Below are 17505 nucleotides of genomic sequence, written 5' to 3' on the forward strand. Positions count from 1 at the left end.
CATGAAATGTTCCTGATATGTTAAATCACAAAGGAGCGAGAAACCGTTTAGTTGGTATGATCTCATTTTGGTATAACCCAAACCAAACCCAACGCCATCTAGTCAATTCTGGCTCCTAGTGGCCCTATAGGACAGAGCAGAACTTCCGCACAGAGTTTCCCAGGCTGAAACCCTCACGGAGGAGCCTGGTGGCACAGTGGTTAAACCCTCACGGAGGAGCCCTGGTGGCACAGGGGTTAAACCCTCATGGAGGAGCCCTGGTGGCACAGTGGTTAAACCCTCACGGAGGAGCCTGGTGGCACAGGGGTTAAGTACTAGGCTGCTCATCAAAACGCTGGTGGTTTGAATCCACCAGCAGCTCCAAGGTGGGAAGACCCAGCACTCGGCTTCCGTAAAGATTGAACCCAAAAGGAAACCCGTTGTTGTGGAGTCGACTCTGACTCGTAGTGACCCTACAGGACAGAGCAGAACTGCACCATAGGGTTTACAAGGAGCAGCTGGTGGATTCGAACTGCTGACTTTTTGGTCAACAACTGAGCTCTTACCCACTGCACCACCAGGGCTCCTGGTAAAGATTACAGTCTAGAAAACCATACAGGGCAGTTTTACTCTGTCCTACAGAGTCATTGTGAGTCGGAACCAACTCAAAGACGATGGGGTTTTTTTAAATCATTGTGGAAGCTGACTGCCACATCCTTCTCTCCTGGAGTGGCCAGTGGGTTAGCAATCCCAACCTTTCAGTTAGCAGCTGAGCACTTAACCACTGCACCACCAGGGCTCCTCAATTTGGTATAGACACTACATAAATATGCATATACATAAATTAAGACCAGGAGGGAACACACCAAGATATTAACTTAATAGTGTTTGTAAGTGGGTGATGGAATTACAGGCAGTTTTAATCTCCATTCTATGCTGGGTGTTTTATTTTAACCGTGAAGTACATTACCGTCCTAATCAGAAAAATACCAGTAAGCAAAAATCACCTTTGTCATGACGGAGGACACACGTGAGGCTGCAGACCAGAAAACACCAGCTACGACTCACAGCGGCCCCGTGCGTGTCAGAGCAGAGCTGTGCTCCACGGGCTTATCCATGGCCGATTTTTCAGAAGTAGATTGCCAGGACGTTCTTCCGAGGCAGGTTTGGGTGGACTCACACCACCAACCTGGTGAGTTAACTGTCGGTACCTCCCAGGACCCCCAGACCACAGACAGAAAGAGGTAAGTGACTTTACAGGAATGAATTTAGGAGCTTGGGTTTCACTCTTAGTGGGTTAACTCAGCTCACTGTGGCGCTTGGCTGATAGTAACCCGTTTCTGCTGAGTCAGCTCTGACTCATTTTGATCCCAAGTGTTATAGGGTCGAACTGTGCTCTGTAGGGCTTTCTTGACTGTTCCCTTTTTGGAAGCAGATCACTAGGACTTTCTTCTGCAGAGCTGCTGGGTGGGCTCCAGCCCCCAACCTGTAGGTGAGCAACTGACAGCAAACCATCGGAATCACCCAGGGATCTCGGCTGCTTACATTCCAGTCAGGCACCATCCCAGAGGACGGGAGGAAAAGAAATCCAAGGAGCACACCACAACCTGCCTTCAGGGAGCTCAGCGCCTTGTTGGGGAGGAGGGAGATGCACAAAAGGAGCTACAAACCTCGCCACGATGTGGCCAAGGCCAAGTGGGGGATCTAGGCCTGCTCAGCTCCACCAGTGATTTCAGGTGCTCACTGACACCAGGGGTGCCAGGCCACGCGAGGGAAAGGGTGGGAGAGGGGAGTGCAAGAGACACTAAGGCAGGGTTTTATCTGTGCCTTTTTAGAAAGTGTAGAAATTTGAGATGAGAGTTGTCCAAGAGGAAAATTAATAACAGACATCTTACTTGGATTTTAAGGTTTTTCTTGTCCACAAAACCAAATATTAACCTAAAAAGTCTGACCCAAACTACAAAAGCATTGATTTAGTTTCTGCCAGGAGCTCCCCTACAGCAATGTAAACCTGTCTTGGCACAGTGGTCAAGAGCAGTTCTAATCCACCCGTTGCTCTTTGGAAACCCTATGGGGCAGTTCTACCCTGTTCTATAGGGTCGCTATGAGTCAAAATCCACTGAAGGGCAATGGGTTTTTTTGGTCTGCTAGCAAAGGACAGTCACAACAAAACCATTGCCTCCTGATTTAATGAAAAAGACCCTAGGCTCTCCTAATTTAAATCTCAAAAAGGTGTGGCTGCAGGTGGGTGGAGGGCCAGAGATCTCTTTGTGAATCGATATCAGTTGATCTCAGTAAACAGGAGGACAAGGCTCAGTCAATCATGTTAAGATTAGCAGTGGTTGGTCTTCTGTCCTCCCTCTTCATCTCTTTATAAGCCTCTTTGCTACCAGCCTACTTAAAGCCATTTGCTTTTTGGAGGAATTAGAACGATCTCCCTTTATGCATATGGAGCCCTGGTGGCACAGTGGTTAAAGCTCTTGACTGGTAACCGAAAGGTTGGTGGTTTGAAACCACAGAAAGATGTGGTAGTCTGCCTCTGTAATGAGTTACAGCCTTGGAAACCTTATGGGGTTGCTATGAGTCAGAACTGACTCGATGGCAGTGGGTTTGGGTTTGGTTTTATATGCATATAAAATAACTGCTCAGAATAAACCTTATGATTCAATTTCTTTGAGTTTTGATTTTTAACAGAGTCAAGAGAAAAAGCAAGCAAAGACCCAAGGTAGGAAATCCTATGACAATGAAAGTGCAAAATAACTCTGTTGGTTAGGACTATAATGATCAATGAGATGAAAGCTCTGAGCAAGCTGAAACAGGAAATATCTGGCTGATGTGGAAGGTTGGTATGCCAGAGTGGAGGAAAATAATACGGAAAAGTTCACGTTGGAACTAAAACCTTGTTGTCGCTAGGAGCCACAGAGTCAGCGGCGTGCACAGCAGAACAAAGCACTGCCTGGCCCTGCGCCACCCCACCATCAGGTGCGGATCAGATCGCTGGGATCCACAGGGGTTCTGCTGGTTCATTCTCAGATGTAGATTGTCAGGCCTTTCTTCCTAGTCCGTCTTCCTCTGGAAGCTCCAGTGAAACCTGTTCGGCATCATGGCACCCGAAAAGCCTCCACTGACAGATGGGTGGTGGCTGTGCGTGAGGTGCACTGGCTGGGACTCGAGCCTGGGTCTCTGGCACGGAAAACGAAAATTCTACCATTGACCCACCACTGCTCTCTTTCAGGTGTTAAAATTTAAAAAAAAAAAAAAAATTAAATTTTCCCCCCATATCGATAAATGAATTTACCAGGAAATGAGAAATCCCCCGAAGATTTTTGAATAGGGAGCTAAACCCATTGCTTTCGCGTCAATTCTGACTCATAATGACCCTCTAGGATAGAGTAGAACTGCCCTGTAGGGTTTTCTTGGCTGTATTCTTTAAGGAAGCAGATAGTCAGGCCTTTGTTACACGGAGCTGCCAACCTTTCAGTAAGCAGCTAAGCGCTTAAATGCTGTGCCACCAGGGCTCCTTTCATTATTCATTGTTGTTATTAGGTGCTATAGAGTTGGTTCTGACTTTTAGTGACCCTGTGTACAACAGAACAAAACGTCACTCGGTCTTGCACCATCCTCACAATTGTTGCTATGTTTGAGCCCATGGTTGCAACCACTGTGTCAATCCATCTCATTCAGAGTCTTCCTCTTTTTTCCACTGACCTTCTACTTTACAAAGCGTGATGTACTTCCCCAGGGAGTGGTCCCTCCTGTTAAAATGCCCAAAGTATTGAGCTGCAAAGGAGATATGAGCTTGTGTTTGCCTCCTAAATATCTTAGCACAGCACACCATGGGTACTTAGGTGTAACCCACATTCTCTGTAGAACATCAACCGACTGACCGACTGAACGACCGGCCGACCAACCCAACCCAACCAACCCACCAACCCACCAGCCCACCAGCCCACCAACCCACCAACCAACCAATCAGCCGCATTGCCGTTGAGTCAATTCAGACTCATAGCGACCCTAGAGGACAGAGTAGAACTGCCCCATAGGGTTTCCAAGGAACGGCTTGAACTGCCGACCTCTTGGTTAGCAGTCAAATGGTTAACCACTTGTGCCACCAGAAGGTCAACAGTGCTCCTGAAACCTCAGCCATAATAATTTTACGTACCCATTAAAAAGCCACCCTGAAGCCATTCTTGGTGTGACATCAACTAGGCATACTTTCCACAGCAAGTAGACTGAAACCATCTTAGAAAGGCCTAAAGGTCTGTAGGGGTGGATGGATGTGTGTATTTTTTCCATTTTTCTGTTACTGCCCATCTAAGCCTAGGCTTCCAGGAAGGAAGGGTGGAATCTGCAAAGAGTTGGCCCTCAAGGCTCAGGAAGGGAGGAAGGCCGAGCCGGCTCCTTGGTTACTCAACTCCTTCATTTACGGGAAGCCAGTCCATGGTGAGATGAATTCCAGCTCTGTGCTGCTGCTGAGAGCGGGTGGGCTCACTTACAATGATGTTCTTGTTGCATTTAAATGAGCATATTCTTCCTTCATAGATGAGCTAGGTCCTGCGTAGTGCGAGGGGATGGAATGCACTGGATCACACCACTGTTTCATTCTGGTGTTTTCTTTTTGGGGGGGTGCAGGAGGATACTGAATGCACTTTTTCAATGTTTATTTTGGTGTTTCATGTATAAATAGGCTGAAAGAGACTGTCCTTTATGCTGGAGCTAAGACATTAGTTTTTCATAAGCATTTTATTATACTCGCTAAATGCAAAGAGGGACACTTCATGCATAAATACTGGACTCATTACTCAGAGGGCCCATCCATATTTTACAGTACTGAGGCTGGCTTGTCAAGAGTGGTGCAGTCCAGGAATAATTTTAAAGTAAGTCCACTCACGGTGTGATTTCTTAAACTAGTTCAGGCGGCCAAGCAAGTGTGGGTCAGGGCACACTTTATAATACCACAAAATACTGATCAATTAAACTAAAACACATTTTTTATTCGATCCCATATCACCTTATTGCTAGATTGTAGTATTCAGAGAGTAATGACGGACACCAATGGCTTAAGGCTAATTTATTGTAGAAAGTTAACATTATAAAAATTCTACACCTTAAATACACGTTTCCTGCAAATTCGGAAAACAGCGTTGTTATTGGATTTTAACATCTTGGCCCATTTTACAGAATACACTGTTCCACTGGAGAATAGTTTTCAGAATGGAAGAATAACACTAATATAAATCCAACGCCAGTTGATGTTTTCATTGCTTTTTTTTTTTTTAATCACTTATATTTTTCACTGGAGCCCTAAGTGGCATAATGGTTAGAGCGCTCAGCCGGTAGTCGAAAGTTGGCAGTCCAATCTCACCAGCCACCCTGCAGGAGAAAAGCGTGGCAGTCTGCTTCCATAAGGAAGTCTGCCTCCACAGCCTTGGAAACCCTACGGGGCAGTTCTACTCTCCCCTACGGGGTCACTACGAGTCGGAATCGACTTGACGGCGGTGGGTCTATATTTTTCATTTATACATTTTAAATAGATTTTCATTGAATTGTAGCATTAGAACCAAGGTTGAAACACTAGACTTGCACCTGCTTCCCAGGAAGATCATTCTAGCTCTTTTATAGACAGAGAGATTGGTTTTACTGCGCATTTCTTGTTCATACAGAGCGTTGTGTTTTAACGTACTAAGAAACTAAGGGGCCACACGTGATATCTAGAAGAAAACCCCAGTCTCAGTTACTAACAGTGTTTGAGGAAATGATCTGGACACTGTAGAGCTGAGGCCAGTAAAGGATATAAGTCACACTGCACAGCAGATAGCTGCAACTCAGAGTAATGTCCACGGAACCACGCGTGTGATGGCCGCACCTTCAGACACAACGTCATCAGGGCACCAGAGTCTTGGGGACATCAGTCTGCCTTGGGTTCAAGTTACAGCTCTGCCTCTAATTAGCTGTTTGGGCTTGAGCATGCCCTCATTTCTCCAAAACTCTGTTCTCAGCTTAAAATGGCACAGAGAATACTTGCCTCACCGGGGTCTGTAAGTACTAAATGAGCAGCTATACACTGCGTGACATATTAAAAACCCTCAAATAACCTGTCTAATCCATTCTGATTCATGGCAACCCCACGTGTGTCAGAGTAGAACTGTGGTCCACAGGGTTTTCGATGGCTGATTCTGGGGAAGCAAATTGCCAGGGCTTTCTTCCTAGGTACCTCTGGGTGGGTTGAAACCGCCACCCTTTTGGTCAGTAGCTGAGCAATTAACCACTGGGCCACCAGGGCTCCTTTAATATAGCCATCTCTCCTTGGTTCATTACATTGTAAATTCCTTGAGCTCAGGAACTCTGCTCAGTTCTTGTATTCCTCACCTCCAACCCATAAACTTAGGTTTCTGGTGGATCAGAAAGCTCAGAGTTTGTCACGTTGACTGCAGTGGAATCGAGCACCTGCCCACCCTCTCTATCCTCGGTGGATGTCCCGTGTGTCCCTCCACACGCCCCGGTTGTGAGTTTTGGGGGTGTTTGGTCACAGAAAGGGATTAGTGCTCACCGTTGTTGCGGCTGGTTGTGGCTGAGTTGATTATGCTTCACAGTGACCCCATGTGACACAGTAGAACCACCCTACGGGATTTCCTAAGCTGTGATCTTTACTGGAGCAGATCACCAGCCCTTTCTACCTCAGAGCTTCTGGGTGGGTTTGAACCCCTGACCTTTCAGTTAGCAGCTGAGTGCTTACCGTTGCGCCATCAGGGCTCCTAGGCTAAGTTAATGGCAGATGCTGATGACAGAGTTTCATTCATCAGACCTGAGAAGTGTTGCTTTATAGGTATATTATAAACAAAACAAAACCCATTTACCCCTTATCCAAGCACAAACCCTCAGCGTCTCCCTTAGCATCCTTGTAATTTAGTTCACGTTACCACGCTTTTCTAACTCCAAAAAAACCCAAACATATTGCCGTTGAGTCGATTCCAACTCCTAGTGACTCTAGAAGACAGTAGAACTGCCCCATAGGGTTTCCAAGGAGTGGCTGGTGGATTTGAACTACTGATCTTTCAGTTAGCAGCCGTAGCTCTTAACCACTGTGCCACCAGGGCTGTTTTCTAACACCAGCAAGTGTAAACAGTGCTTCCTGCCTGTACCTTGCAAATACTTGTTGCTGTTGTTAGGTGCTGTCAGGTCGATTTCAACTCATGGCGACCCCATGTGACAGAGCAGAACTGCCCCACAGGCTGTAATTTTTACGGGAGCAGATTGTCAGGTCTTTCTCCCTGGGATCCGCCGGGTGAGTTCGAGCCTCCAACCTTTTAGTCAGCAGCCGAGAGCTTAAGCGTTGGCCCACTAGGGCTCCTTGCACCGCCATTAGCCTCCTTGTAATTTAGTTTATGTTATCACACATTCACACCTCCAGCAGATGTAAACGCAGTGCCTCCTGGCCTACACCTTCCAAACCCTTATACCTTACAAATACTGACACCTGGCAAGTCAAATGCCTGCCCCACCCTAGACCCACGAGAGAAAGGCTGTGGAGCTCCCTGAGTTTGCTACAGTCAGCAGCTCACTCCACAACCAAACGTGGATAGTGAGGACGGCAAGTGTCCCAGAGGCAGGGAAGAGTATTAATAAAGCCAGTTCCACAGTGTGGGACTCGCCTACAAGTCAGACTCTCAGGAACTCAACCATCAGGGCAAAAGAAAAACAGCGTTGAGCCCAAATATCAGCGAAAAATGGACAACACACCTGGCAGACAGGTAACACTTGAAGCTCTTGTATTTCCTTCTGTCTGAAAAGGCTTCAAACAGCACTCACTTGACTTTGCGCTCCTGGCGCTCATCCAATGACTCGTCCTTCTTCTGGCCAACTTCTCAGTTAGCAATGTACCCCGATGCCTCCTCTTCTCTCCTCCCTGCCAGCTCTCTTATGATCCTCATTTCTGGTTTTGCCAGGCTACTGACACCTTTATCTAACAGATCAGCAGGAACAAACCCAATGGAAAGACCAATGGCTTTTTTCAGCTCCCGGTTCCCTTGAACTCTCTTGAGAAAATGACACTATTTCCCAGGAGCCCTAGTGGCCCAATGGTTAAGCCGTTGGCTGCTAACTGAAAGGTTGGTGGTTCAAACTCACCTAGCGGCTCCGTGGGAGAAAGGCCTGGCCATCTGCTCCTGTAAAGATTACAGCCTTAGAAAGCCTACGGGGCAGTTCTACTCTGTCACATGGGCTTGCTATGAGCTGGAATCGACTCAGGACACACAACAACAGCGATGTCAGGTTCCTCTTGAAATGCTTTCCTTCTGAGGATTCTACAATACTGTCCTGTCTTCATGACCCTCCTAGTTCCTCTTCTCACCAGAGTACATTAAGGCGATGAATTCACCTGAGAAAAGCAAGATCTGAACTCTGGTTCTGGCACAAGTCTGGGGGGGCGCAATCATAACTTACCCCTCAAAGAGGAAATAACGTCCGCTGACTGCAGGAAACCATTTTAAGTAACCACATTGAAGGCATGCTTCAAATGGAAACACGTCATGCAGCTGACGATTGTTTGTGTCATCTCGCTTATTTATGTTGTCATTGTTAAGTGCCATCGAGTTGATTTAGATTCACAGCAACCTTGGGAGGTTGGGCATGAGCACCAACTTGGGAGGCCTTCCTTGGCGAACAGATCATAAAATAGAAAACGGGGGATTCCATCTCTACAGCCAGCCTTTACGTTTCTGGATCACACAAGTCTGGGCTTTAACAGCCGGGAAATTTCCTCTGGCTGCGGGCAATTTCAAAGCTGTACGGAAAATGTGTTCTCCAAGTGTTCTTTGTGTTGTTGTTGTTAGGTGCTGATTGCTTTGGACTTATAGCGACCCCATGTGACAGAGAAGAGCTACCTCATAGGGTTTCCTAGGCTGTAATCTTTACAGGAAGGAGCCTTGGTAGCTCAGTGCTTAGGCACTCGGCTGCTACCTGAAAGGTTGCCAGTTTGAACCCACCAGCTGCTCTGCAGAAGAAAATGTGGCAGTCTGCTTCCGTAAAGTTTACAGCCTTGGAAACCCTATAGGGTGGCTTTCCTCTGTTCTATAGCGTTGCTGTGAGTTGGAATTGCCTCAACGGCAACAGGGTTTTTTGTTTTTAATCTTTGCAGGAGCAGATTGCCAGGTCTTTCTCCCACGGAGCCTCTGGGTGGGCTTGAACCACCAACATTTTGGTTAGCTGCCAAGCACTTAACCACTGCACCACCAGGGCTCCTTGTGCTCTTTGTAAGACAGTATGTCCGCCATATTAGATCAGTCCGTGACGCACGAGTTCTGTCTCTGACAGTCGCACCAAGCCATGTTTTTGAAGGAAAATGGCAGTTGTTTAGGGAAATACCACAAACACATCTCCAACCTCCTGTGATGTCTCCCTATCCTCCATTCTGAAACTTATCTAAAGCCCTCCTGAGCCAGTTTACTCAGGCCTGTCAGACCCTGACTGCATGTCTGTTACCTGCTGGCACTAGCTGTCTCAGCTATCTAGTGCTGCTACAAAACAAATACCACAAATGGGTACCTGTACACACAGAAATTTATTTCCTCAGTTTACAAGGCTGGAAGTCCAAATCCAGGCTCCGGGCTCTAGGGGAAGGCTCTCTCTCCGCCAGCTCTGGGGGAAGGTCCTTGTCTCTTTGGCTTCTGTTGCTTGGTTCCTTGGAGATCTCCATATGGTGTGGCATCTATCTTCCCCAAACACTGCTAGCTTCTCTGTCCTAGTCTGCTGTTTTTACATGTCAAAGGTGACTGGCGTAAAACACACCCTACACTGATACGGCCTCTTAATATAACAAAGAAAACACACTCCCAAATGGGATTATAACCACAGGTATAAACCAAACCAAACCAAACTTGTTGCCTTGTCAAATGATGCCAACTCGTAGCAACCGTATAGGACACAGTAGAACTGCCCTATAGGGTTTCGAGGGAGTAGCTGGTGGATTTGAACTGCTGACCTTTTGGTTAGCAGACAAATGCTTAACCACTGTGCCACCAGTGCTCCACTACAGGTACAGGGGTGAGGATTTACAACACATATTTTGGGAGGACACAATTCAATCCATAACCCTAGCCCTATATTATTTTCTCTATTAGAATCTAAGTTACTACGTTGTTTTGTAATTTCTGCTTAGATGGTTTTCCTCTCATAAATGCATAGATTCTTGAAAAGCTACAACTTCTCCTAGGTTTTGTATCACCAGCCGTTAGCACTGTGTTGTTGTTGTTGGGTGCTGTCAAGTCAATTCAGACTCATAGTGACTGTGATGGTTAATGTCACTTGTCAACTTGGCTAGGCTATGATTCTCAGTGGTTTGGCAGACACGGAACTAGGTGCACCTATAGAGTATGATATAATGTAATCACCTTCCATGATGCGATCTGATGTGATCAGCCAATGGGTTGGTAGGGGAGTTTCCTTGGGGGTGTGGCCTGCCTCCAGGATATAAATGGATGTTCTGGCAGAGCTTGCTCTCTCTCGACCCTGCATTCTTCTCATCACCTGACCTCCAGTTCCTGGAACATAAGCCTGCAGAAGTCTCCGGGCTGCCACCTGACCTGCAGATTTTGGGTTTGCCAACCCCCACAACCCTGTGAGTCACCAGAGGCTTCCAGCCTGATGCCTGACCTTCAGATTTTGGGTTCGTCAGCCCCTGCAACCCCATGAGCCAGCAGAGGTCTTCGGCCTTTTGTTTGACCCACGGATTTGAGACTTGCCAGCCCTCACAAGTGCGTGAGCCATTTCCTTTAAGTAAATTTCTCTCTATATATTTATAGATGCTTCATTGGCTTTGATCCTTTAGAGAACCCAGACGAAGACAGTGACAATATATGATAGAGTAGAACTGCCTCATAGGGTTTTCTAGGCTATAATCTTTAGGAGAGCAGATTGTCAAGTCTTTTCTCCCGAGAAGCTGCTGGTGGGTTCGAACCGCCACCCTTTTGGTTAGCAGCTGAGTGCTTAACCACTGTGCCACCAAGGCTCCATAGTGAAATAGTAGGTATTAAAAAAAAATGTTGGATAGAAACATGAGTACATCCTAGTGCAGAAATCTGAGCATTACACAGTGCTGTTTTTTCTGTTGGATATCATTAAATATTTTTAATAGAATTTCCTCTAAACTATCTTTTCTCAGCTTCTTTAATTCTGGTACACAAAGATTTAGGAAACAAATCAATTGAGGGCCTACTCATATGATTCCAGCTCCTCCCAGTTCAAATCGACAAACACTGACTGAATGTTTGCTACAAGCCGTAACTGTCGATGCTGCAGGAATAGAGATAAACCAGACTCGGTTCTTCAGACCACACACCCAGATCCTTCTAAGGACCTTCATCAATAGACCAGTAGTCACCACCCAGCCCCTGCTTTTGTGCATTTTGAAATAAACAAAACCCACTATATGACATATATAACATATCACGTACTTGATCAAACTGGGGGTCTTCTCCACGTTGTAAAGACTTTGTCAATGGTTTTTCCTAGAGATAAAAACAAAAAAATACATATAAGAACAATTATTAGAGACTCTTAACTTTTTATGAAAGGAATGCCATTATTGTTACTATTTTTCTCCCTTTATGGGATGAAGAGCTGTGTTAGTCATCTAGTGTTGCTGTAACAGAAATACCACAAGTGGATGGCTTTAACAAACAGAAATCTATTCTCTCCTAGTTTAGGAGACTAGAAGTCTGAATTCAGGGTGCCAGCTCCAGAGGAAGGCTTTCTTTCTCTGTCAGCTCTGGGGGAAAGTCCTTGTCCTAAAGCCTCCCCTGGTCTGGGAACTTCTCAGTGTGGGGGCCCTGGGTCCAAAGGATGCACTCCATTCCCAGCTCTTCTTTTTTGGTGGTAAGAGATCCCGGTCTCTCTATGCTTGCTTCTCTCTCCTTGTATCTCTTTTTTTTTTTTTTAAGGTAAAAGGCTATGCAGGCCACACCCCAGGGAAACTCCCCTTTACATCGGATCAGGGCTATGATCTGAGTAAGGGTGTTACATCCCACCCTAATCCTCTTTAACATAACCTAATCTTGCCTCATTAACCACAGGCAGAGATTAGGATTTACAACACATAGGAAAATCACATTAGATCACAAAATGGAGGACAACCACACAATACTGGGGATCACGGCCTAGCCAAGTTAACACGTATTTTTGGGGGACGCAGTTCAATCCATGACAAGAGGTGTCAGTCTTTAAACGTGTGGGAACCTCTCTCTTAGCTATTTCTGATTTTACTTATGATGTCTGCTCATTACTGCATAACTCGAACTATTTGTCTTAACGTATACCTCTTGGAGTAAAAATCTGCTGCTATAAGTGGTCCCATGTATTCAATGGAAACCACACAATAAAAACTATAGAATTTGTCTGAAATATTTTAGTATCTATCTTGAGGCTTTTTTTGTTGTTAGGTGCCTTGAGGTGATTCCTCCTCATAGCAATCCCATGTGACAGAGTAGAACTGCCCCATAGGGTTTTCTAGGCAGAAACAGACTGCCAGCTCTTTCTCCCGTGGAGCTGCTGGTGGGTTTGAACTGGCAACCTTTCAGTTAGCTGCAGAACGCTTAACCACCGAGCCACCAGGGCTCCTTATTTTGGGGTTTGACAGATAAAAAAAATGGAAAGTGATAGACTATCCCAAGTCCCTCAACTGATAAACAGAGTGAGGTGCGTTTATTACGCTGGCTAAGAGACAAGTTACCAGTCACACATTTTTGTAATACGATTGATATATTTTGATCTATGATTTGTTTTACACCCAAATCTCTGCAGAAATGATCTGGGTAGTGGCAAGGGCCTACAGAAATAACGTTTCCTGATCATTGTATCGACGAGCCCTGGCTAGTGCTTCAAGCACTTACTGATGGAATGCTGTGTTTGTTTTTCAAAAACCACTCTGAAAAAGCACAGGTTTGGGGTGACAGGCCCCAAGAAGTTCTTAGTTGTCCAAAGCTGGGAGGCCTCAGTCCATGACTCCACCTTAGCTCAAGCTCCAGTTCACCCTGACAGTGAACAAGAGATGATCCATGTTGAGCACTGGAACAAAAATGAGAGAAAACCAGATAGTAAGTGTCTTCTGATGGAAGAAAACACTATGGAAGAGTCTTCCTCGCCTCCTTCTTCCCATCAAACCTGAATTTGATCAAACTAATCAATTTTTAGGAAATACAGGAGTTATTGAGTCCTTGAGTAGTTCAAATGGTTAAGCGCTTGGCTACAGATCTTACAGTTGGCAGTTTGAGTCCATCTAGAGATGCCTTGAAAGAAAGCCCTGGAGATCTGCTTCTGAAAGGGCACAGTCGTCGAAAGCCCTATGGAGCATGGTTCTGCTCTGACACACGTGGTGTCGCCATGAGTCAGGGCTGACTTGATGACAACTGGTTAGTGAGTTATAGGAGTCAGAGGAATGTGTTACATTATGCCAAGGGGATGCAATCGGCAAAATCCAGAAGGAAGAAAACACCACAGGAAATAAGTTCCTTCTGGTTTCTTCCCAGTTACAGACAGGGTTTGGGTGGTGAGGGCCTTGCCTGCTGTGTAGATAGCAGGATTCGGTTTTCTGCCGGCACAGTGAGCTTTTCTTTGGTTAGCTTCCCCGGAATCAAAGTGCACTCCTGTCCTGAGCCACCCAAGGTGGATTACCTCCTGTCAGGAGAATCTTGTTGGGTTTCAGTATTTGCACAGGAAAAGAGAGGGGGCCCTGTCTGCGCTTCTCACACCTTGGGGAGTTCCAATCCCCACCCTCCGTTCAGAAAATACAAACTCTGAAAGCCCTTTGTGTCCATGTGAACCTAAAAAGGGCAAAGGAAAGTCATCAACTTCCACTTCAACTTTCAAACAATTTCAGTGTGTTCTAGCTACGTTTTTACTTCATAGTCTTTTAAGACACAGGTTCCTTGTTTACTTCTTATGGACCTTACTTAACTTCTCTTACCCTCAGTTATCTTTTCTGTAAAATGTGGATAAATAACACCAACCTACCTCATAGAAAAGAAATACTAACAACTCGAGTTACAGGAGGAAAGATGGCTGTACACAATAGGACAGGGTAGTCAGGCAAGTCTAGAGACTTAGGATGAAAGGCCTGGAGATCTCCTCTGACTATCACCCATTGAAAAGCCTACAGATCACAAAGGTCTGATTTGCAACCGACCATGGGGATGGCGTAGGACTTGGCAGCATTTCCTTCAGTTGTATGTGGGGTCGCCATGAGTCGGAGGCCAACCCGAAGGCAGCTAACTACAATAGAGAGGGTCTTGTGTATCATAAAAGCATTTCATTTTCAGGATACAAGGGGCTCCTTTAATAAATTACTTTCTCCTTCTAACTTTTTAGTGTATTTCACACAGGCAGGACTTCACTAATCTAGAAAGATCCAAAGGTATTCCTCAGAGATATTCTGATAAACATGTTACCCAGTAATGCCACTGAAGTTCATATGAGATGACTCAATTCGCAGAATATATCACCAACCTTGATAAAGATGCTATTTTAAGGTCTTTTCATTGTTGTAATGGTTTGATACATGGACTTTGGAATCTGAGGAATTTGTTGGAATCCTAGGTTCCTCTTTTACATCCTATGGACCTTACTTAACCTCTCTTACCCTCAGTTATCTTTTCCGTAAAATGGGGATAAATAACACCAACCTACTTCATAGAACAGAAATACTGATGACACGAAGTACTCAACAATTGGGAGCTCTGGTGGCACTGTGGTTAAGAGCTTGGCTGCTGCCCAAAAGGTCAGTGGTTAACTTGAATGTATCAGCCGCTCCTTGGACACCCTATGAGGTAGTTCTATTCTGTCCTACAGGGTTGCTATGAGTCGGAATCAACCCAATGGCAATGAGTTTTTTTTTATTACAGTAAAACCTTTGAAAGCCAAAACCTGTGTAAGTTGCAAACCTGTCAGAAAAGGAAAACTCAAATATTTTCCACTGAAATGAATGGTAGAAAAGTGGTAAGACCGCACCCTGTCAAAGGTGGAAAATTTGGGAGACCCAGAAAAACAAGGCAAGCCCACTGGGTCCCATCTCTCGCAGGTCTCACTGTATTATTAAGACTCCTTTTTACGTAATTATTATTGGAATTAGATAACATTAAAATGTGTAATCCCTTTTCAGAATGCTCGGGAGCTGAAGCTAAGTCCCCCACATTTTCCGGGGACAGAGGACGCTCCCATTAACATTAATTAAAGCTTAAATTTTAGTTTCTTGGAAGCTTCTGATAGCTAGGAAGTTGTAATACAGGAAGTTGATAAAAAAAATTATAAAGAATAATTACTTTTCACTCTTAAAAAAAACTCTAACATTATTCAATGAATTTAATTCTTTATGTACATATATGGAAACCCTGGTGGTGTAGTGGTTAAGTGCTACGGCTGCTAACCAAGAGGTCAGCAGTTCAAATCCACCAGGCGCTCCTTGGAAACTCTATGGGGCAGTTCTGCTCTGTTCTATAGGGTCGCTATGAGTTGGAATCTACTTTATAGCAGTGGGTTTGGTTTTTGGTTTATGTATATATATATATATATATATAATTTAGAGATCTTTTAATTTAACGGTGGGTGTCTGTAAAAACAACCAAGTTAAAAAAAACACAAATGTCTACAGTCTTGAAACTATGGTGTATTTGATTATGTTGTTGTTAGGTGCTGTCAAGTTGATTTTGACTCACTGTGACCCCATGTGACAATACAGAACTACCCCACTGGGTTTCCTAGGTCACTACGAGCTGAAACCAACTTGATGGCCCACAACAACGACACCACCAATCTTTACAGGAGCAGATGGACAGCTCTTTCTCCCGCAGAGCTACTAGGTGGGTTCAAACTACCAAGCTTTCAGTTAGCAGTCAAGCGCTTAACCGTTGTGCCACCAGGGCTCCTCGTTTTTGACTACAAGAACGTAAGTTTATGCATAACTGACTAAGGGTTTTGATACCATCAACACTGATGTTTATACACATATCTGGCCTGAGTGGGTAACAAAGAATTTCAAAACAGAACCGCTCCAAGTGGGATCTTTTCGTTGACTGAGTGCAGGGAGGGTGCAGAGTAGATGCTGCTGTGACCCATGGTGGCAGACTCTTCAGAGCAGGGCGAGGGCCTGGCTAGGGGACTGTAATGAAGGCATTTCACCCAGTACCATCCACCCACAGAAGGTGGACACTCCACTTCAATCTAAACCAAAGGAAAAGGGTGTTCAAAATGCCTTCCTGTCTACAGAAGATCTTATTAGTACCAGCTTTGACTCAATTTTGGGAACAGATCTAAGGAATGAGCCAGACACCAAACGTTCTGAATACCAACTGATTCTTATCAAAGGGCACCCCTGACATCAGGGGCTGGAGGGACCCAAGAGTCTACGCTGTCTGGAAGATATTCTCTGTTCACGCTGACTGAACAGGCTGCATGGACCACTGAATCTCCAGCAGAAGACTGAGCCCCTGTATGCCTAACAGAGTGCCCACAGGTACAAATGGACACTGCTATCTGACATCTTGGCAAGGTTTCTAATAAGACTAACCAGCACTAGTTAAAAACCCTTGAAGATCTGTGGAAGGAACGTGCTTATGTAAGCTGTACAAATGGGTTCCTTTTATTCCATTCAGTTATTAAAACAAATTTCCTTACACAAAACAAAACACGCTGATTTCCACCCAAAATAATGGGAAGAAAATCAAGAAAATGATATACAGAGTATCTCAAATCAATTAAAGGTACTAGCAAGTAAGATGCTGCTTGGTGCCCTGTGATATAAAATGAGAACAACAACAGCAAAAAAACCCCACTGCCTTTGAGTTGACTCATAGCAACCCCACAGTTTCTCTACAGAAGCAGACTAACACATCTTTCTCCCGAGGAACAGCTGGTGGTTTCAAACTGCTGACCTTTCGGTTAGCTTTAACCGCTGTGCCACCAGGGCTCCTTATAAAATGCGAAAGGTAGATGGAAAGCCAGAAGCAAGAAGATCATTTTGACTTCTCTTATTATTCCCTTAAAAACTCTTGAGATATCATATTTTTATAGAAATAGTATGTGCCTTCTATGTTTGTTTGCCAACCTCACCATTTATCTGGGAGATATTTTTGTAAGTGCCTATGCCTTTTTTTTTTTTTTTCCACATGTTGCTGTAAAAAAAATCAGCATACGACTCTTAAGAACGTACCTGGGCGGGAGGGTAGGGAGCTGGGCAGGGAGGGGAGGGAGCAGTTGGCAAACAAATGCACAAGGCACGCGTTATTTGCGTAAAAATACGCAACTGTCCTATTTGCAGCTGGCTTTGTACATTTTGGTGAAGCCTATTTCTCTGCCAGATTCAGCAGGGGAACTTCAATCAAATTCAGCTAAAGTTAATCTTTATTTTAATTGGAACAAAAGAGCAATTCTTACAGACCTTCAAAGACTTTTTCTTTCTTTCTTTTTTTAATACAGCAAGCTACTAAGAAAGTACTATGGGCAGTTCTACTCTGTTCTAAAGGGTCACTGTGAGTTGAAATC

The 17505-nt window shown here is 45.0% G+C and overlaps 1 protein-coding gene across 10 annotated transcripts in view; it reads right to left on the bottom strand.

The window, feature by feature from the left end:
* The window catches only part of FRY (FRY microtubule binding protein), a 401382-nt gene that overhangs the window by 215027 nt on the left and 168850 nt on the right, over positions 1–17505 (bottom strand). For all 10 annotated transcript variants that reach the window (XM_064269933.1, XM_064269932.1, XM_064269934.1 and 7 more), the window contains one exon: positions 11430–11483. In XM_064269933.1, the coding sequence (XP_064126003.1) occupies positions 11430–11483 (54 nt within the window). The remainder of the gene's footprint in view (positions 1–11429; positions 11484–17505) is intronic.

This window comes from Loxodonta africana, chromosome 17, assembly GCF_030014295.1.
Source record: "Loxodonta africana isolate mLoxAfr1 chromosome 17, mLoxAfr1.hap2, whole genome shotgun sequence".
Classification (NCBI taxonomy): domain Eukaryota; kingdom Metazoa; phylum Chordata; class Mammalia; order Proboscidea; family Elephantidae; genus Loxodonta; species Loxodonta africana.